Source organism: Heliconius melpomene, chromosome 10, assembly GCF_056956725.1.
Source record: "Heliconius melpomene rosina isolate 202511_hmr_F chromosome 10, ASM5695672v1, whole genome shotgun sequence".
Classification (NCBI taxonomy): domain Eukaryota; kingdom Metazoa; phylum Arthropoda; class Insecta; order Lepidoptera; family Nymphalidae; genus Heliconius; species Heliconius melpomene.
In genome coordinates, this window is record NC_140398.1 from 6587720 (window position 1) to 6603832 (window position 16113).

At 35.1% G+C, this 16113-nt stretch overlaps 3 protein-coding genes across 6 annotated transcripts; 2 read left to right on the forward strand and 1 right to left on the reverse strand.

Moving 5' to 3' along the window:
• Nucleotides 1-7766: 7766 nt before the first annotated feature.
• LOC146535341 (uncharacterized) lies at nt 7767-9141 on the forward strand. Its single transcript, XM_085191874.1, has 2 exons — nt 7767-7888; nt 8152-9141. Exon 2 carries the CDS (start codon nt 8165-8167, stop codon nt 9044-9046), a length of 882 nt encoding a protein of 293 aa, XP_085048000.1. The 5' UTR covers nt 7767-7888; nt 8152-8164; the 3' UTR covers nt 9047-9141.
• A 1135-nt stretch (nt 9142-10276) lies between these two features.
• LOC146535342 (putative 5-hydroxyisourate hydrolase R09H10.3) lies at nt 10277-11494 on the forward strand. The gene is made up of 2 exons (XM_085191578.1): nt 10277-10600; nt 11341-11494. The coding sequence occupies exons 1-2, from the start codon at nt 10343-10345 to the stop codon at nt 11425-11427; spliced, it is 345 nt and encodes a 114-aa protein (XP_085047704.1). The 5' UTR covers nt 10277-10342; the 3' UTR covers nt 11428-11494.
• Nucleotides 11495-11854: 360 nt separating this feature from the next.
• Nucleotides 11855-16082, reverse strand: LOC146535343 (RNA-binding protein 5-A-like). 4 transcript variants are annotated; one of them, XR_014878305.1, is made up of 4 exons: nt 15825-16082; nt 13448-15706; nt 13058-13110; nt 11855-12500 (listed from the first exon to the last, which is right to left on the reverse strand). XR_014878305.1 is itself a non-coding variant. In XM_085190846.1 (3 exons), exon 2 carries the CDS (start codon nt 15695-15697, stop codon nt 13448-13450), a length of 2250 nt encoding a protein of 749 aa, XP_085046972.1. In that variant the 5' UTR covers nt 15698-15706; nt 15825-16082; the 3' UTR covers nt 11855-13110. The 4 variants fall into 4 exon arrangements, 2 of the variants coding, with proteins under 2 accessions (XP_085046972.1, XP_085046971.1); XR_014878306.1 differs by having other exon boundaries at nt 13448-15998; XM_085190846.1 differs by having other exon boundaries at nt 11855-13110.
• Nucleotides 16083-16113: the final 31 nt, after the last annotated feature.

Genomic DNA, 16113 nt, shown 5'->3' on the forward strand with positions numbered 1-16113 from the left:
AATTATTAATGTATAACTGAATATCTGCGCGTATTGTGCTCGAGACAGCGTTCGCTGGTTTTAATATTGAAATGTTTGTTATAAGAATTATATTGTAATTGGGTGAAACTTGGATGTGGGAGAGCTTTTGTGTGGAGCCCAGTTACCTATTAGATGTAATGGTTCTGTACATTGTTTTTACGTTTCATTTTTTATGTTGATTTTGTTAATATATTTGTTTTTTAATATTTTACAGAAGAAGCACAGAAGCTGAGAAAACGTGACTGTAATCCTCGCTTACCACCACAATTTGTTGGAACTTAACGCCGCATTTCGTATACCTGTAGCCGTACTACAAAAATATTTAAAATATTCACTCTGTCTTCAATCGAATCTCAACCGTTGCTATAAGACAGTATGACACACTGTCTGTCGTTCCAGGCTTTTTTTGTAAGTTTTGTAATTTAGTGGTTTTGAAATAAAAAAAATGAAAGGCTGCTATGATAACTATTGATCTCCCAAGCCTGATCTTAGATGTGTCTATTAATTAGCTTCCGTTACACTCGACAGGGTTTCATGTTTATTTTACTAATAACTTTACACGTGTGCCCATTCTTTACGTAATAAACGGTAGGTTGTGCGGTGAAGGCACATATATTTTTGTTTTAAATATTTCTAAGCCAGTCTTAAGAGATAGGTAATATTTTCTATTTAGAAATTTTTGATTTAGTAACTACCTACCTCTAAATAAAGTATGGATATGGATAATTTACTATTACAAAAAGATAAGTTTCTAAGAACGGATTATTACTCGTATATGCGGGACAAGCGAGTCTTAAATTGCAAATTCATGTAAAAAATATAAATCTATTTATTTTGAGAAAAACGGTACATCAGCCTATTAAATGCTAAAGTGGAATTAATAATATACCTATATATATTTTTCTAATAATCTTAGCTAAAATCAAAAGATCAACTAAAATAATTATACCAAAATTAATCACAATAATTATTTCAATTGAAACTAAACTTTCAAGGCAATATTTCAGCTATAAAATGCAAAGTGTAATCCACCCTGTCCACAGATCAGGTAAGGGGGTATAGGGAGAGGGTAGAGGGTGATAGAGGACACCAGAATCAGTTATATTTATTTCTATTTAAAATAAATTAAACTTTCAAGACTATATACGTTGCGTTGGTAAGTGGATCCACACCACCTGGATACGTGGCACTCCACTACTGTGCGGTTTCGTAGAAATTTCCTTCCACGCGCCACCGAACTGTGGAATGGCCTACCCGCGGCAGTGTTTCCAGGTCGGTACGATATGGGTACCTTCAAGAAGCGCGTCTATCTCCACCTCAAAGGCCGGCAACGCACCTGTAGCTCCTCCGGTGCTGCACGGGGTCGTGGGCGGCGGTGATCATCATCAGGTGACCCGGACGCTCGTTTGCCTTGTCCTTTTTCCATAAAAAAAAAAAAAAAAAAAAAAAAAAAAAAAAAAAAAAAGTGGCAAAATCAACGCCTCGTTTTACTTTGTTACCAACAGCAAGAAAATCTATTAAATAATCCAATCCACCGACAGGAATCGAATCCTCAACCGTCGCATTTACCGTTACACATAGTGCTACTGCACCACGAAGGCCTCGACAATATTTCAGCTATAAAATTTAAAGTTTAATCCGCCCTGTCAACAGATACAGGTAAGGGGGGGTGTAAAGGGAGGACAGAGTGGTAACAGAGGGGAGGGGCAAGGGAGAGGTGCAAATGAGAATTCCGCAGCCGCGACCAATTCGCGAAATGTTCACATTACGCAAACGTCTCAACTTGGTTCTAGTGAAGGGAGTTTTGTATCGATATTTTTATTACTTTGATTTGTAATATTTTTAACTGGTGACTTCTATGTATTTTTTATTAAGATATCATATTTAATTACTTAACTTTAGAACAACTTAATGCTCCACACTTAAACAAACAGTAACAATAATTCTGTGTTAGAGACATTCTTCAAGAATTTTTATTCAGTGAAATAGATATAGAGACAAAAACAAGCCTATGCCTAACATATATTAATACTGGGAGGTAAAATTCATCGTCATATTTTATTCAACTAATAACACAAATACTTGTGTTATGATATAGGTACATCATAATACATGTCTAGAGAATGTACCAACATAAAGAAATAACGTTGCGTGAAGATTAGAACTTACAACCATACTGCTTATTACTTATTCTATAATTTGATAGATAAATACAATTATCATGTTAATTAAAGTAGTATAAGAACCTACACTTTTGAATAAAAAACAGATAATAACTTAGCTTTACACTGTATCCCGCATATAAGTAGTAGGGTTTGCAGAGGGAACATCGTGTTAAGATAACTTATCCGTTATCCACTTTTTATTACATTTTTGAGAACTTGCGTTTTGTATGGCAGAACCTAATATCAGGCTATATCTTCTTACCAGAACGAGGATAATGAATATAATAAATTCTTTTAAGTGGAATCGCACTCACAATCGTCACATTTAATCTTCAATTACACATTGTACCCTAATGCTACGGCATCCAAATAAATGTAGGTACTTATTATAAGCTAATTAAGGTAAATAAAAACATCGATATCGACACAAAATATAGCGCCATCACTAAAAAGCGTGGGAGCGAGTGAATATCTTGGGTAAAGCGTTAAAATGAAATGTTCGCAATTTGAATATCGCCCGTGTCTCTCCCGCTCCCCTCCCCGCTCACCCCACTCACCCCCTCTCACTTCCTCCCACTGTAATATGTACGTCTTTGAGTTTGGCATCACTTTGTTTTATTTTAATACGTGTTTTATTTCTCATTTCATTTTACTTTAGTTTATTTTAGGTTGTATTATCTTCATTTACTAAATAATTGGGTAAAAATAAGTAAAATAAATTTTAGATGATAGTTTATGTAATATTTTTAATATTATTTCAGAAGCCCTCGTGGCACAGTGACACAGCGTGTAACACGACGATTGTGGAATCAATTCCCACTCCAGGGAATGAACTTACTACTTTTATTTCTTAGTTCTGGTAACAGGACGTATCGCGGCGTTCATTTCCATCACTCAACACGTAACATCTCAAAAACTTCGGTTTAACAGAGTGTTTTAACATCAATATCCATAGTAAATTAACCTTTTTTTAATTTTTAAAAGTTTTTCCTTAAAGGAATTAAGGAAAGGTTACATACGTTTTTTTTAGCTACACATTGTATCCCGTAGAGCAGAGTAAAGAGAGGAACCCGAATATTAACACTCCGTTCCCCACATTCCACTGAAGTAAAATAATACCTATATTTTAGAATCCTGTTAAATAATGTGTTATTATTATCTTTTGTCTAATGAAAAGCATTGTAGAGAACCACTTTCCCACACTTTCTATTAAATTTCGAATATACTGTAAAGCGAACAAATGCCAATGAGACGTGAAGAGAGCAATGACACTCTATTAAGTGTGTTTTGTTAAGAGTTTCTAAAGATATAAGATAGATGAAGAAGCAGTTATGTTATAATTTCACTTACCAATATTGCTTTTATTTATTTTCATTAAAATTAAAAGAAATCTAGAGGTATGTGTTATTTTTATTTTTAGACGTTTGGAAGAGGAAGACAAAATGTTGTGATATTACCTATTATTTCCTCTAGGTACTCCTTTTAAAGACAGCGCTTCTCAGACTGAGGAACTGTTACAATTATATTATTTTCCCTAGTAAAATTGAATCGGTTACCATCACATTCAGGCAATGATGTCGACTTGAGTATTTTCATGAATATTCAAAATGTATCTTAATACAAAATACCTATGTTTTTTAGCTTAAATCTGTATCCATCTTCCAGCAGAGTAGGCAGAGCAAACTTGAACTGAACACTTTTCCCACTCCGTTTCCCACTTTTTGCTGAATATTCGAGACAATGCATAGAGAGTTTTTTTTTTTTATGGAAAAAGGACAAGGCAAACGAGCGTTCGGATCACCTGAGCCAGTGGGAGAATTAACCGCCACGCATTGTCTTGTTACCAGAGCAAAGAAAAAAAATAATAATTCATTTTCTCGAGTGGGAATTAAGACCACAACCTGTCGTGTTTATAGTTACAGAGTGTGCCACTGCGTCATAACGGCCTCTAACACTACTAGGCTTACATATATATCGACAATTGGAGAGAGGAGAGGAAGAGATATAGTTAAAGAACATATTATTTTTTATTTTAACATACTAATTTCATACGAGTGATTCCATACTTACCTAAATGTCAAAATTTAACACCTACATATCTAAAATATAAATGGAAGAAACACCTACTGTATTGTGGTCAATAACAGAATATTATTAACTAGCAGCCCACTCGCGGTTTCACCCGCGTGAACTATGTTATTATTAATTTCTGTCTCCATGACTACGTCCTAGTGAAGTCTATGCAAAATTTGAGACTCCTAGCATTTGTAGTAACGAAGTTTCATACAAACTTACATTAAAATTAAAACAATATATCTACCTAACATATAATCCCAAAGACTAACACAATGTTCCATATAAAACGTAACCAACAAAGTGAAGTGAAGTGCGCAGGTCTAACACGCCTAAAGAGTTAATTTGTGTCAATATTGTAATGAAGCCACGCCCGTAGCGCCAATCGCGACGCCTGCAACTGTAGCGAGTGCGCCATTGGGCCCTCACGCCTGCCTCCTACTGACGGTACTGACAACGATACTATGTACTTACTTGTGATACACAGATAGAGCCTTATGCTAAGTGTTCTTATGTTTTTAAGTCTCGTTATGTAAGTATATAGCTTGTCCACGGAATGAGCTGGTGTGAATGGTATGGGTGGTGGTTAGTTTAATGCATATTATACAATAATAAAAGAAAACGAACAAATTATTAGCTGTCGTTAGATAAAAAATAAATAGTAAGACAAAAATCCATTTGTCCTGTAACCAGTTTTCGAGGTGTACCTGCCAGTATTGCGATCATCTGGAAAGTAGGGTTTATTAGCAGAGGGAGGCAGTACTTCACGTCAAAATACCAATGGACCTAATATAGGGCCAGGCCATGTCAAGCCTCGGCCTCATATAGAGTACTGTTCTCATCTCTGGGCTGAATATCGACTTCATCTTATCGTTTATCGGTCGTCGCCGATAAACGATCTTTGGGGAGCCACCCAATGATTTATGAAAGACTTGACACTTTGGTTTTGCGCAGAGACGTCTTCTCGCTGTGCGTTCTCTACCGCATTTATCACCGAGAATGTTTTCGGCAACTGCTTGAATTGGTCCCTGCCGAGCAATTTTCTAACCGAATACGTCTACTTCCACCTTAAAGGCCGGCACCTTAGTAGTAGATCCTATGGTGCTACACGGAATCGTGCGCGACGGTAATCACTTATTATCAGATGACCCGTAAGCCAGATTGCCTGGTCTTTTTCATAAACACAAAAGAAACAATTCAGAAAACAAAATCACTATAATTTGACGATTTGGATAGGAAAAATGGTAGAACAATCTACTAAAATTATATACCTATTTGAAAACAAAAAAAAAATACAAAAACATTTATTGGAGCCAAATATTTACTTGCATACCTATATTTTTTTAGTTTTGTTATAAGGTACATACATACAGTATGAAACTAGAATATACACAACATATATGGCATTCAATAGTCAACTAGTCGTCGACATCTTTTCTTTTCTTTTCCCAATCAAATCGTGAAGTGAATCGAAAGAACCACCAGCTTTAATTGGAGTAATATTCAGTACATTGTTGGGAACCTTACACGGGGTTTTTCTATTACTAAGTACTTACCTAGGTTTTATTATAGTGTTGGGTATTGCTTAGTGTCCTATATTTGTGTGTATGTTTGTGTAGTTATATATACGCAACCTGCGAACGATGTGGGCATGAAAGTGCGGACACAGGAGGCCGTACGTCATCGTGATGGCACTAAGTGGATAAGCTTTTAAATAATAATAAAATTCTACTCATGCTTGTGGTGTTTACGAGTGTAAATGCGACAGGTTCGATTCCCTCTCGAGGTTCTCTCCTCCCCCCTCGAGCCAGGAGATGAGTTCCGCCAGTTAACACGCATTGCAACGAAAACAAAAGCAATGAAAACGGAAATTATCAGACAAATTCGATGCAAGGATGCAGGTTCGAACAGTATCAGTTTTTTTCCCAAAAAAAATATGATTACACTTACATTAATTTTTCAAACAATTACGATAAAAACTTAGATAGACATGTCCACCTGCTGTCTCTCGTCGTGTCCGAGCTCCGAGCTCCGAGTGCTGCTGACCAACAAAAACAAAGCATGGTTCCACTCTTTGTCGACTGCGAGTGACTCTGACAGAGCGCCTTATGCCCGTCAGCTTTTGTAAGCTTTTTTCCTTAAAAACGCGCGATTTATTTCCCACTGTGGTCTATAAATGTATATCTAACTATATATAATGGTAGATACAGTGCGATCGACCAGTCGTGGCCGCTGTGACGTTAGATTTTCTGGAATTTTGCGCATTGTTATAATTTAAAGTAAGGTATCCTAAATGTACGAAGTCATCTACAGGTAACTTTAGGTCACAACTCGTCGACCGTACTGTACCCACTTATATAGGTAGAGTGTGGACGTCCGTCGTCGGTGAAATAGTTCGACGTTTGATAGATGACTTTGTTTTTTAGATTTTGGGTTATACTTTGTTGGATTACGGTTGGGTATTATATTATGATGTTTATTTTGTATGGGCATTGCGTGTTTTTGTGTTTTGTTTTGTATGTCTTGTATTTTCGGTTGGTTTCATTTTTTACAAATGTTGTTTACAATTTTTCTTATTAATTGGTAATTAATATATAACATTTAAAACATATTTTATTAATTTCTGTCACTTGCTCACTTTTACATGAAATTTTATATACTTATTTTTTAGACATCAAATAAGAGAGGAATAAAAATTCCACTAAGTTAAAACAGCAATTTCTGCTCATAAAACGTACAAAAATAGAGATTCGAAATCGATTACCAATAAAAAATTATAATAAAATTACTTTAAATCATGAGCAAAATTATATTTCAAAACAACAATGATACGCCATCTATTGACAAGTAGATATTAATTACAATATTATTTGGTTTGCCATTGGACAATAGATGGCGCTGCAAACATAAAATCTAAACAATAAATAAAAATTTCTAATTACCACTATTACTTATTAATTTCTATAAGAAATATTAACAATATGTGAATCACCTAGAAAATACAAATTAAGGAGTATTTTCTTGGTACATTAAGCAATTATTGTGTTTCAAGGCTGTCGCCGCACAGGCGCGCATACGTGCGGCTATAAACGCAATATGTTGTGGGTTCGATTCCCACTCGAAGGAATAATAGTAACAAAGAAAAGAGCAGCGTTGAATTCCACCACTCAATATGCAATGCCTCCAGCTCCAAGTCGGCGGAAAATGGGAAATTTGAATGAAAATAAATGAGTTCAGCTCCGCCAGTCATCCAGGCACTAGGTGATCGTAGTGCCTGGAAAATTGCCTCGATAAATGAGGAACGGTATATCTTAACACTAGGTTCCATCTGCCTACCTTACCATACCATAAATACTGAAAGTGAAGCTGAAAAAAATCGGTAATATATTACAATTGTTATTACAGGCTAGACCAATTAGAGTCACGTGACCGATGTATTTGCAACGTGAGTTTATTTACAAATACGTGTAACTTTACGCCAAGTGTTTTGGTTCAACGCCGGATGAAGTAACACCAAACATCTCTCCTTCCATTACTTTAATTGAAACAGTTACCAAAATGACATTAGCTGTGCTGGTCTTTATTGAGAGATAAACCGCTCGGACGACGAATTCATACTAAAATTAGAAGTAAGAAATATTTATAATTTTGTTTCGCTTCACGCCGTATCACACAAGTAGCACGGCAGGTGGAATCTAGTGTTAAGACAGTTCGTTCACCACGCACCGCCTAATTCGAGCCTTATACCTCGAATAAGAGCGAGGTAATGACAACAATTAATTCCCTCGAGTTGAAATTGAACCCACAACTATCGCATTAAATTATTTTTAAATGTTATGAGTTATGTTAAAAATACAAATGTTTACATTAACTAAATTAACCTTCGTTTCAGATACATTCCAAATATGATGCAACTAAACATACGAAAGCTACTGATAACGGCGACGATATTCTTATCAACGAACCAAGCGAAAATACTGAGGAACAATGCCCTCATGACGAAAATGGTATCTAACTTCCACAGAGAGAACGATTTGTCCGATTCTGAACCGGAGAAGGAGGAACCTGTTTTGGTTAGGATGCAGAATGTTCTATGTAAAAATTTCCCAACGATCCCCTGTGCTATTATAACTGAAGACAGGACGTTAAAGAAGCTCATTGAAAAGTCGATACAACAAATAAATAGTAAAAAAGTCTTTATGGACAAAACGACGCCCTACCCAAGCTACTTGACCCTATTCCCCATCAACAACGAGGAGCCCTTCAACTTAGAGCACAAACAAATCAAATATCCTCGAGAAAAAACGAAAAATCGACACAAAAAGCCAAAAGACATCATCAAAACCAAAGAAAAATCACATGAAAAGCTAAAGAAAATTAAAAACAAGGCAAAACGCACATCTGTTTACAGCAGAAAGAAACTACGTAAGTTCTACCCTCACAAAGTGAAGTATCGTGACAAGACCAGAAAGGATTTCGAAGATCAATCTGCGGAGAGACTGTCGATGTCGGTAGAAGTTCCTGACTTGACTCTGCCGAGGAAACACCAGCACTTCAAGTATAAAATGCAGCCAGCGGACCCTCCTGTGTGGAGGATTGATTATATGAAGCACGGGGATCCCAGTGTTGATATGTTCGGTTACGACAGCGGAGGCAAAGTCATGAGAACTGGCCCGAGCGTCGTCGTCGACAACAACGGAGATGGACGCAAGGATGTTTTACACCCAGATATGTATATTAAGAAGAATTTTGTAAGAAAAAACTTGGATTCGGATGGAGTTGATTAATTTTGACATTAGAATTTAATTGCAATTAGGTAATTTATTATTATTTAATAATGGCAATAATTAGCAACTGTACTAATCATGTCTCTATAAACAGGATGTGTAAAACGCAAAAATTTTACTACTCAAATATGTAATAGCTGTAGTACAGTAGGTACGTGGCAGGTGGTTGTAAAGTTGTAAGTAGTTGTAAAATATGATAAAGATTACTTTAAATTCATCTCTGAACTATAGTTGTTAAATAAAGATGTATTGTCTCGATAACCATATGTTTTTTTTACACCCACCAAGTGTTTGTAGGTAACGGTGCCCATCGCCTACGTAACGCAGACCGCGGTAACCGATGTTTATTATTTTACTTTGAGAACACAAACGTTTACACGATACGATAGTGTTATCAATGTGTGGCTGCTATGTAAAGACTTGGCCATACGAACCATGTATAAATAAAAATTAAAATGATTAATGAAAAAAATTTAAATTAATATAAATTGTAATTTCTGTCAGAACACTAACATTAATAAACATTTGATTAAAATTATTATAAATATATAATTACTAATATTTAAAATATCAGACGTTTCGTTGTTTTCGTTTAGAATATTTAATGCTAAAAATTGCATAAATAAATCATAAATGTGAAACTCATTCAAAAATAATAATTACCTAACTACCTATATTTTTTATAATTAAATTTATTAAATAAAGACATGGTTATTATTTCCATACGGGAAGTAGGTAAGTATATAAATATCTAGCGACCCAAACATAGTTTCGCTCGTTTATATTTATTATTATATTGCAGCCGGATTATACAAAATCTTTTATCTTCTATATGATTCCGATGTAAGTACCTATTTTAGCTTTGTTCCTAAAGTCAAACTATCTCGGAAGAAATTAGAAAAAAGAAATTTTTTGTCAAATTAAATGTTATCCAATATAGACTTTCATCTAAAATGCTTAGGTACATTGTTTTTAATTTACTCTTTAAGCCTAACGTACTTAGTTCCATTCTTAAAAATCATTTGACAATATTTACATAATTCTATCATAATTACAACATCTATTTACTAATTAACTAATAACTTTCCTAAAATAAAAGAAGTTAAATGTAATAATAATCGGCCATTATAGAAGCCACTTTAGTAAATAACTAATATTATATATCTTCATAGTAGTTTGACCTCTCGCGTCACAACAGTCTGTTGTTGCGAGAGGACGATTACGTTTATTTAGAATAACATATTTAAAAAAGTTATTTATCATTTAGAATTAAAAAAATTTAGTCTTTTAATAAATATGTCTCGGCCAGTGTTATCTACGCACGTGTTAGACACTTCCACTGGTCAGCCAGGAAGTGGAATTTTCGTCGAATTATACAAAAAGAGAGACGATGATAATTGGACGCAGTGGCACAACACTATCACATCTAGTGATGGGCGCATACAGTTCCCATTTACTAAGGCCTCGATGGCTGAAGGTGTTTATAAATTGAAGTTTAACGTTCAAGATTATTATAGAAGAAATAATCAAGAAACGTTATATCCTTATGTGGAGGTAAGATTAGTTTAGTGTTTTTTTTTTACTTTTTATTACTTGTATCTACACTCTATAAATATAGCTGTAGACTATATTACGTTATAGTTACGTTTATTAGCCCCGTGTCAGTCACTCATCATAATTATTTGTAGTATGTAGATAGTGTATCCCGCATTTAGCAGAGTAGGCAAAGCCAAAGGGAATATAGTATTAAACTCCGAAATAAAAATCGTTTAAAATAATTATTTACTTACTTGAGTGGAAATCGATCCAAAGACAGGCGGATGCTGTCGCACTGCACCCCGCCCTCCTCTCAATATTAGATATTACCTATATAAAATAAACTTTTTATAGATTTACACAATCCCACATATAGCAGTGTAGGCAGACGGACTTAGTGTTAAAACACCACGGTCCTTTTTTTCTTGAATGTTCCGTGGTGGAACTCAACGCCGCGTTATGGCTTGTTACTAGGCAAGGAAATTAAAATTTTCAATATTTCATTCCCTCGAATGGAAATTGAATCAACAACTATCGCATTTAGTCACACGCTTGTGCCACTGCACTACGACGGCCTCAATAATTTTATTGAGGAAGGACTTTTAATATTGAATATATGAAAATTTAAATATTTCACTTCCTCGAGTGGGGGTCAAACCCACAACCAGTCGATTTTAGTCACACTTTGTGCCCCTGCGCCACGAGTGAATATTAGTATAATAATAAAACTATTCTTAATATTTTATTATTTTTTGAAGATTGTTTTCAACACTAAGGAAGATGAACATTATCACATCCCGCTACTGCTCAGCCCGTACGGATACTCCACATACAGAGGAAGTTAATTTATAGTCTTTTTTGTATATTTTTTTCTTTTATTTATAAAATAAATCAACTGTTAATTATATGAAATTATTTTTGTTTAATTCAAAATATTTAAAAATAATTCCAGATATAAAAAACCTAAGTTGAATTGCATTTATTTTTGTACTCTTTCCTAAGAGAAATGTTTAGCAATTAACAGATTTTATTTGTGCAAGTTTTTGCATTAGCAAATAAATGAATCTATGTTTCTATAAACATAGATTCAAATAAATTACTAAATTGATGGGTCTATACCCATCAATTTAGTCATTTATTTGATTTATTAATAAAACAATGAATTAGCATTTCTTAATATAGACTTGTAACTTTTTCACGCCTGGCAGCAAAAGATTAATACTGAAAAAAATTAACATGAGTTTGTGCGACAGATGTAAAGAAAACAAACAATAACAATTAATAATATTGTAATTCAATTGTATTACAAAAATTTACTCATTATGAATTATCTAAATAAACCTATCTTATGTAATAATAATAATTAATATTTACATAATACTCTATAACTAACTCACTTTGTTCATAAATCCTTATTTAAATATAAAAATGTAGAAATATATTATCTATACACTAACTTAATGAAATAAATGTATACTATATCTTATCAGTATAACGAATTAAATGCAAAATATAAGGGTTACACATACAGTAATTAAAAAAAAAAATTAAAAATCCCTAGTTATTAAAATTTTATTAACTGTTCGGTTTAGAAATGGAAAATTAATGGGAATTAATTGACACATTATACTTCATTGTCATTTAAAAAAATCAAAATGAAACATTTCATTCGCAGCTTAAAAAAATATAATGCAAATAACGTTAAAACAAAAGAAGAGGAATAATAATTTTTTAAAATTTATTTTATGTTTACACATTATTTAAATTTAAGCTTAAATAAAAGCTCAAAAAAAAGTGTTATTAATGACACTAGACATAAATCCTTTTTATTTTAACTTTTGTAGATATTTTTTATTAGTATTAAAAACAAATATGATTTAGTTTTTTTGTTTGGCACGCAGTCCGCCGCCTGCAGGTTCTGTAATATAAATAGTCACATTCGTCAGTAAGCTGTGGGTCTACCGCACTCACCGTTCACGTCTTCTTAACGTCAACGTCAATATCAACGTCACACAGATTATCACAAATCACATATTGTCATTGTTTTTTTTTTTATTTTATTGTCCAAATAAGTCTCTAACTCCCGAATATGTCCACGCGATGAATACTACACTTCTATGCTATTGTTTCTATATATTCTATTTAATATATGTTACTTCCGATGGCACTTTGGATTTGCTAAAATGGATTAAAAGACATAGGTCTGTTTCGAATATTTGCATTGGATCACAATAAGTTTTAAATTACCAATAGCTTCTAAGTTATTACATATAAAATAGAAAAAAAAAATATTCTAAGCAGACAAATGGCTTTTTCTGAAAAAAAATATGAAATGGCAATTTTGCTGCAAAATAAACACAAAATATCTTCTGTAGATGTCAATATTTCCAATATAAATTTTATTTGTATCTTGTTGAACCTGTTGAGAAAAATGTAGTGTATGATTTGTGTAAAAAGTTTACAGGTAAAACTTACCAGTATAGTGCTGGCAGATCTCAACACCGGCCTGAAGTATTAGCGCGCCTCATCTATTTTTGTAACACAGAATCAAACGATTAGACTGAGACCAATATGGCAGCACTGACCGAGACCGACCCAAACCATACTGCATTACAGTTTATGTGTAATGCTCTTTTCATTTTTTAATTTTTCAATATAGTCAACCATCACTATTAAATACACATAAAATTTCAATCACATCTAAATTTATAACATTTAATAACAAATAAAAAGATGAATAATGAAATTCTCAACTAAATAAAAAAATAAGTATAAATCATAGACTATTTAAGCAGATTTTTTACCTATAGCCAAAGGACCTGAAACAGACAATGATTAGAATAAAAAAATTAAAAAGTTACCCACCTATTTATTTCCTTCCTCTTGTCCAACAACTTCCTTATATCTGGCAATCATGAGTTTTTTCACAGTATCTCTATAAGTTAAGCCTGGAGTCGGAGTATATATTCCTCTTTTTTGCCCAAGTCCAGCTAAACTTGGCCTTTGCTCTGCTTCAATGGGAGCTATTCTCCCTTGTTCTTCTTTACCAAGCCCCCTCCCTTCTGACCAACCCATCTTTTGTAACATTTTCCCCCCAATTGTATCTACAACTGATGGTGGAGCATGTGATACAACAGAACCATGAACTTCTTGTGGTTCGTAACGCTTCCTTATAGGTGGGGGTTCATCTTCTCCAAATTTCAACCGTCTTTCTGCCGCCCTGTCTCTATAACCATTACTTTGCGGTAACAACTCCATTTTTTTTCTATATTCAGCCAAATTCTGTTTGTGTAAGTCTGATAGTGTTTTGTGTTTTGTCAACACCTCCAGCGACGGGAATTTTCGTTTGCATATCAAGCATGTCAGCTTTGACCAATCTATGATTCCTTCATCACTATCTACTGAACCTGTTTCTGTTTTTTTCACAAGGAATTCATCCATTGACACTGGCGGAGATAGCTCTCTTACATGAGTCTGAGGCAAGGATGGTCCGGCTCCTAATACTGAAAACCCAATGTCTGCAGAGCCTTTACTGGTCCCTGTGTCTAAAGGTTGCTCCATTACTATATTACTTTTAGCGTTTTCTTTCTTCTGGTTTAAGGTCCGAGCCCATCTTTCCATATCTTTAGCTATCTTTTTAGCAACTTTCACTTTATCCTCTTTATCTTTTTTTTTCTTTTCCTCGGGTTCTTTAGTGATAGTGTTATCTGCACTTGGATTTGGTGGATTTTGTAATTTTGGTTGGTCAGTGTTAGTTTGTGTCTGTGAAGCTGCTATGTATGTAGAAGTAGACGAATCCCAATACATGTACTGGTTAGTTTTACTGTTATAAAAGTACTGAGTAGTACCATCATAATATAAACCTGTGGCAGGGTCATAATAGTAACGAGAGGTTTCATCATACATGAATGTTCTGACATCAGGCGGGTTATACACTGTTTTACCATCTCCAGTGGGAATATTGGCAGCTGGAGTGGTTTGTGCTGTAGATGATACAAACACTGGTACTGACACTGGGGTCCAGGCCATTTGCCGAGCCTGAGCAGCTGATATAGCTGACTGGGCCACTGCGGCTGCCGCATTCACTCTATCAGCCTCTGACATGGCCTGGGTATTGTAATTTGATACCTGGGCATAATAATTAGAATAGTCATTAGAATTAATTGGTTTTTGCATTTTCTGTGGCTCGTTATAATATGAGATCAAAACTTCACGACCATCTATGTTCAACGGCGGATCAAGAGATGTTAACTCTGAATGAGCTGCAGTTGAATCTGCTATAGAATTAAAGTTAATATATGCAAGACACTTTGAAGCTCCTGTCAAAGTTTCTCGACCTATAGTTATACCAGCAATAGAATCTAACACAGACTTTGAACACCTTTCTTTAATTCCCTCCAATATTTTTTCTTCTGTGGTTAGAGCGTCCAGCCTTCTGAATAACAATCTCTTTGTTATACCAGAATTAGATTCCGAGTTTAAATTTCTTTCATGGTCCCCTCCATAAACAATTCCTTCAGATCTCTTACCTTGGCAGTTACGTCTGTAACAAATCTGCCTCCGTTTAAAGTTGTACAGACCACATTTACAAAACCAATCACCAGGAGTTGCATTCACAGACAGATGGTCACTTTTGTTGTCTCTATCATACTTGTTCTCTCTTTCGTACTTGTTGTCTCTTTCGTATTTGTTCTCATAATTGTCTGTATTGTGTTCTTGTCGCTCGCGGCTCTCTGAGCGGCTGCTGGGAGAATGTGACTCCACATATTTGTCAAGTTCGCCGCTGATAGTTGGTGGTGAAGGGGCAGTGGGTAAGTCTTTGTCGTCGAGTCGTCGTGGTGAACGTCGGCGGTCGCGGTCACGAGGCTTGTCGTAGCGCTCGCGGCGCGCGTGTCGGTCGGCATCGCGGTCACGGTGGCGTTCATCGCCGCGGTCCCGGCGCTCGCGGTCCCGGTCGTACCTATCGTAACGATCGCGACGCTCCCTTAGCCGGTCCCTGGGCGAGGTCTGCCTGCTGCGGTCCGGGCTGGGGCTGCGGCGGCCCTCCCAAACGGGAGACCGCGCTCTATTCTCACCCCAGCGCGAGGAGCGGTCGTCTCGCCCTCGCCACGACATTGCAACGTCCTGTGAACATCAAACATTGTAAAACACACTGTACTCACAAAACCTCGACGCTGATCCCGTGATTCGACGAGCCTTACGATAATCGACGTTCAAAACCTTTTCTTCGTGTTATGTTTACCTGCTGAAACTTTCCAGTACAACAGTAATTCCGTAGAAAAGTAACAAACCCACGTTATTAACCTAATTAGTATGACAAATTGGAGTAAATCTTTAGCTAAATAATTAACTTTGTCTAAATTGGTCAAAATAATCGAAAACTGTAATGGAGCAACGCCATTTTTTTTCTCAAAAATGTGTAACAACAACAGATAATATAGTAATATTAATATACTGTAGATGACATTTCGTAAAGTCAATCAATGTAAAATATTTTACATTACACACTATTAAACTTTCCCGGTCGCGAA

Bases quoted from the DNA above. Each gene is read 5' to 3' on its own strand.
- LOC146535341 (XM_085191874.1), top strand. From the start codon at position 8,165: ATGATGCAACTAAACATACGAAAGCTACTGATAACGGCGACGATATTC.
- LOC146535343 (XM_085190846.1), bottom strand. From the start codon at position 15,697: ATGTCGTGGCGAGGGCGAGACGACCGCTCCTCGCGCTGGGGTGAGAAT.
- LOC146535342 (XM_085191578.1), top strand. From the start codon at position 10,343: ATGTCTCGGCCAGTGTTATCTACGCACGTGTTAGACACTTCCACTGGT. The intron at 10,601-11,340 runs GTAAGATTAGTT...TATTTTTTGAAG, and splicing joins CGTTATATCCTTATGTGGAG to ATTGTTTTCAACACTAAGGA.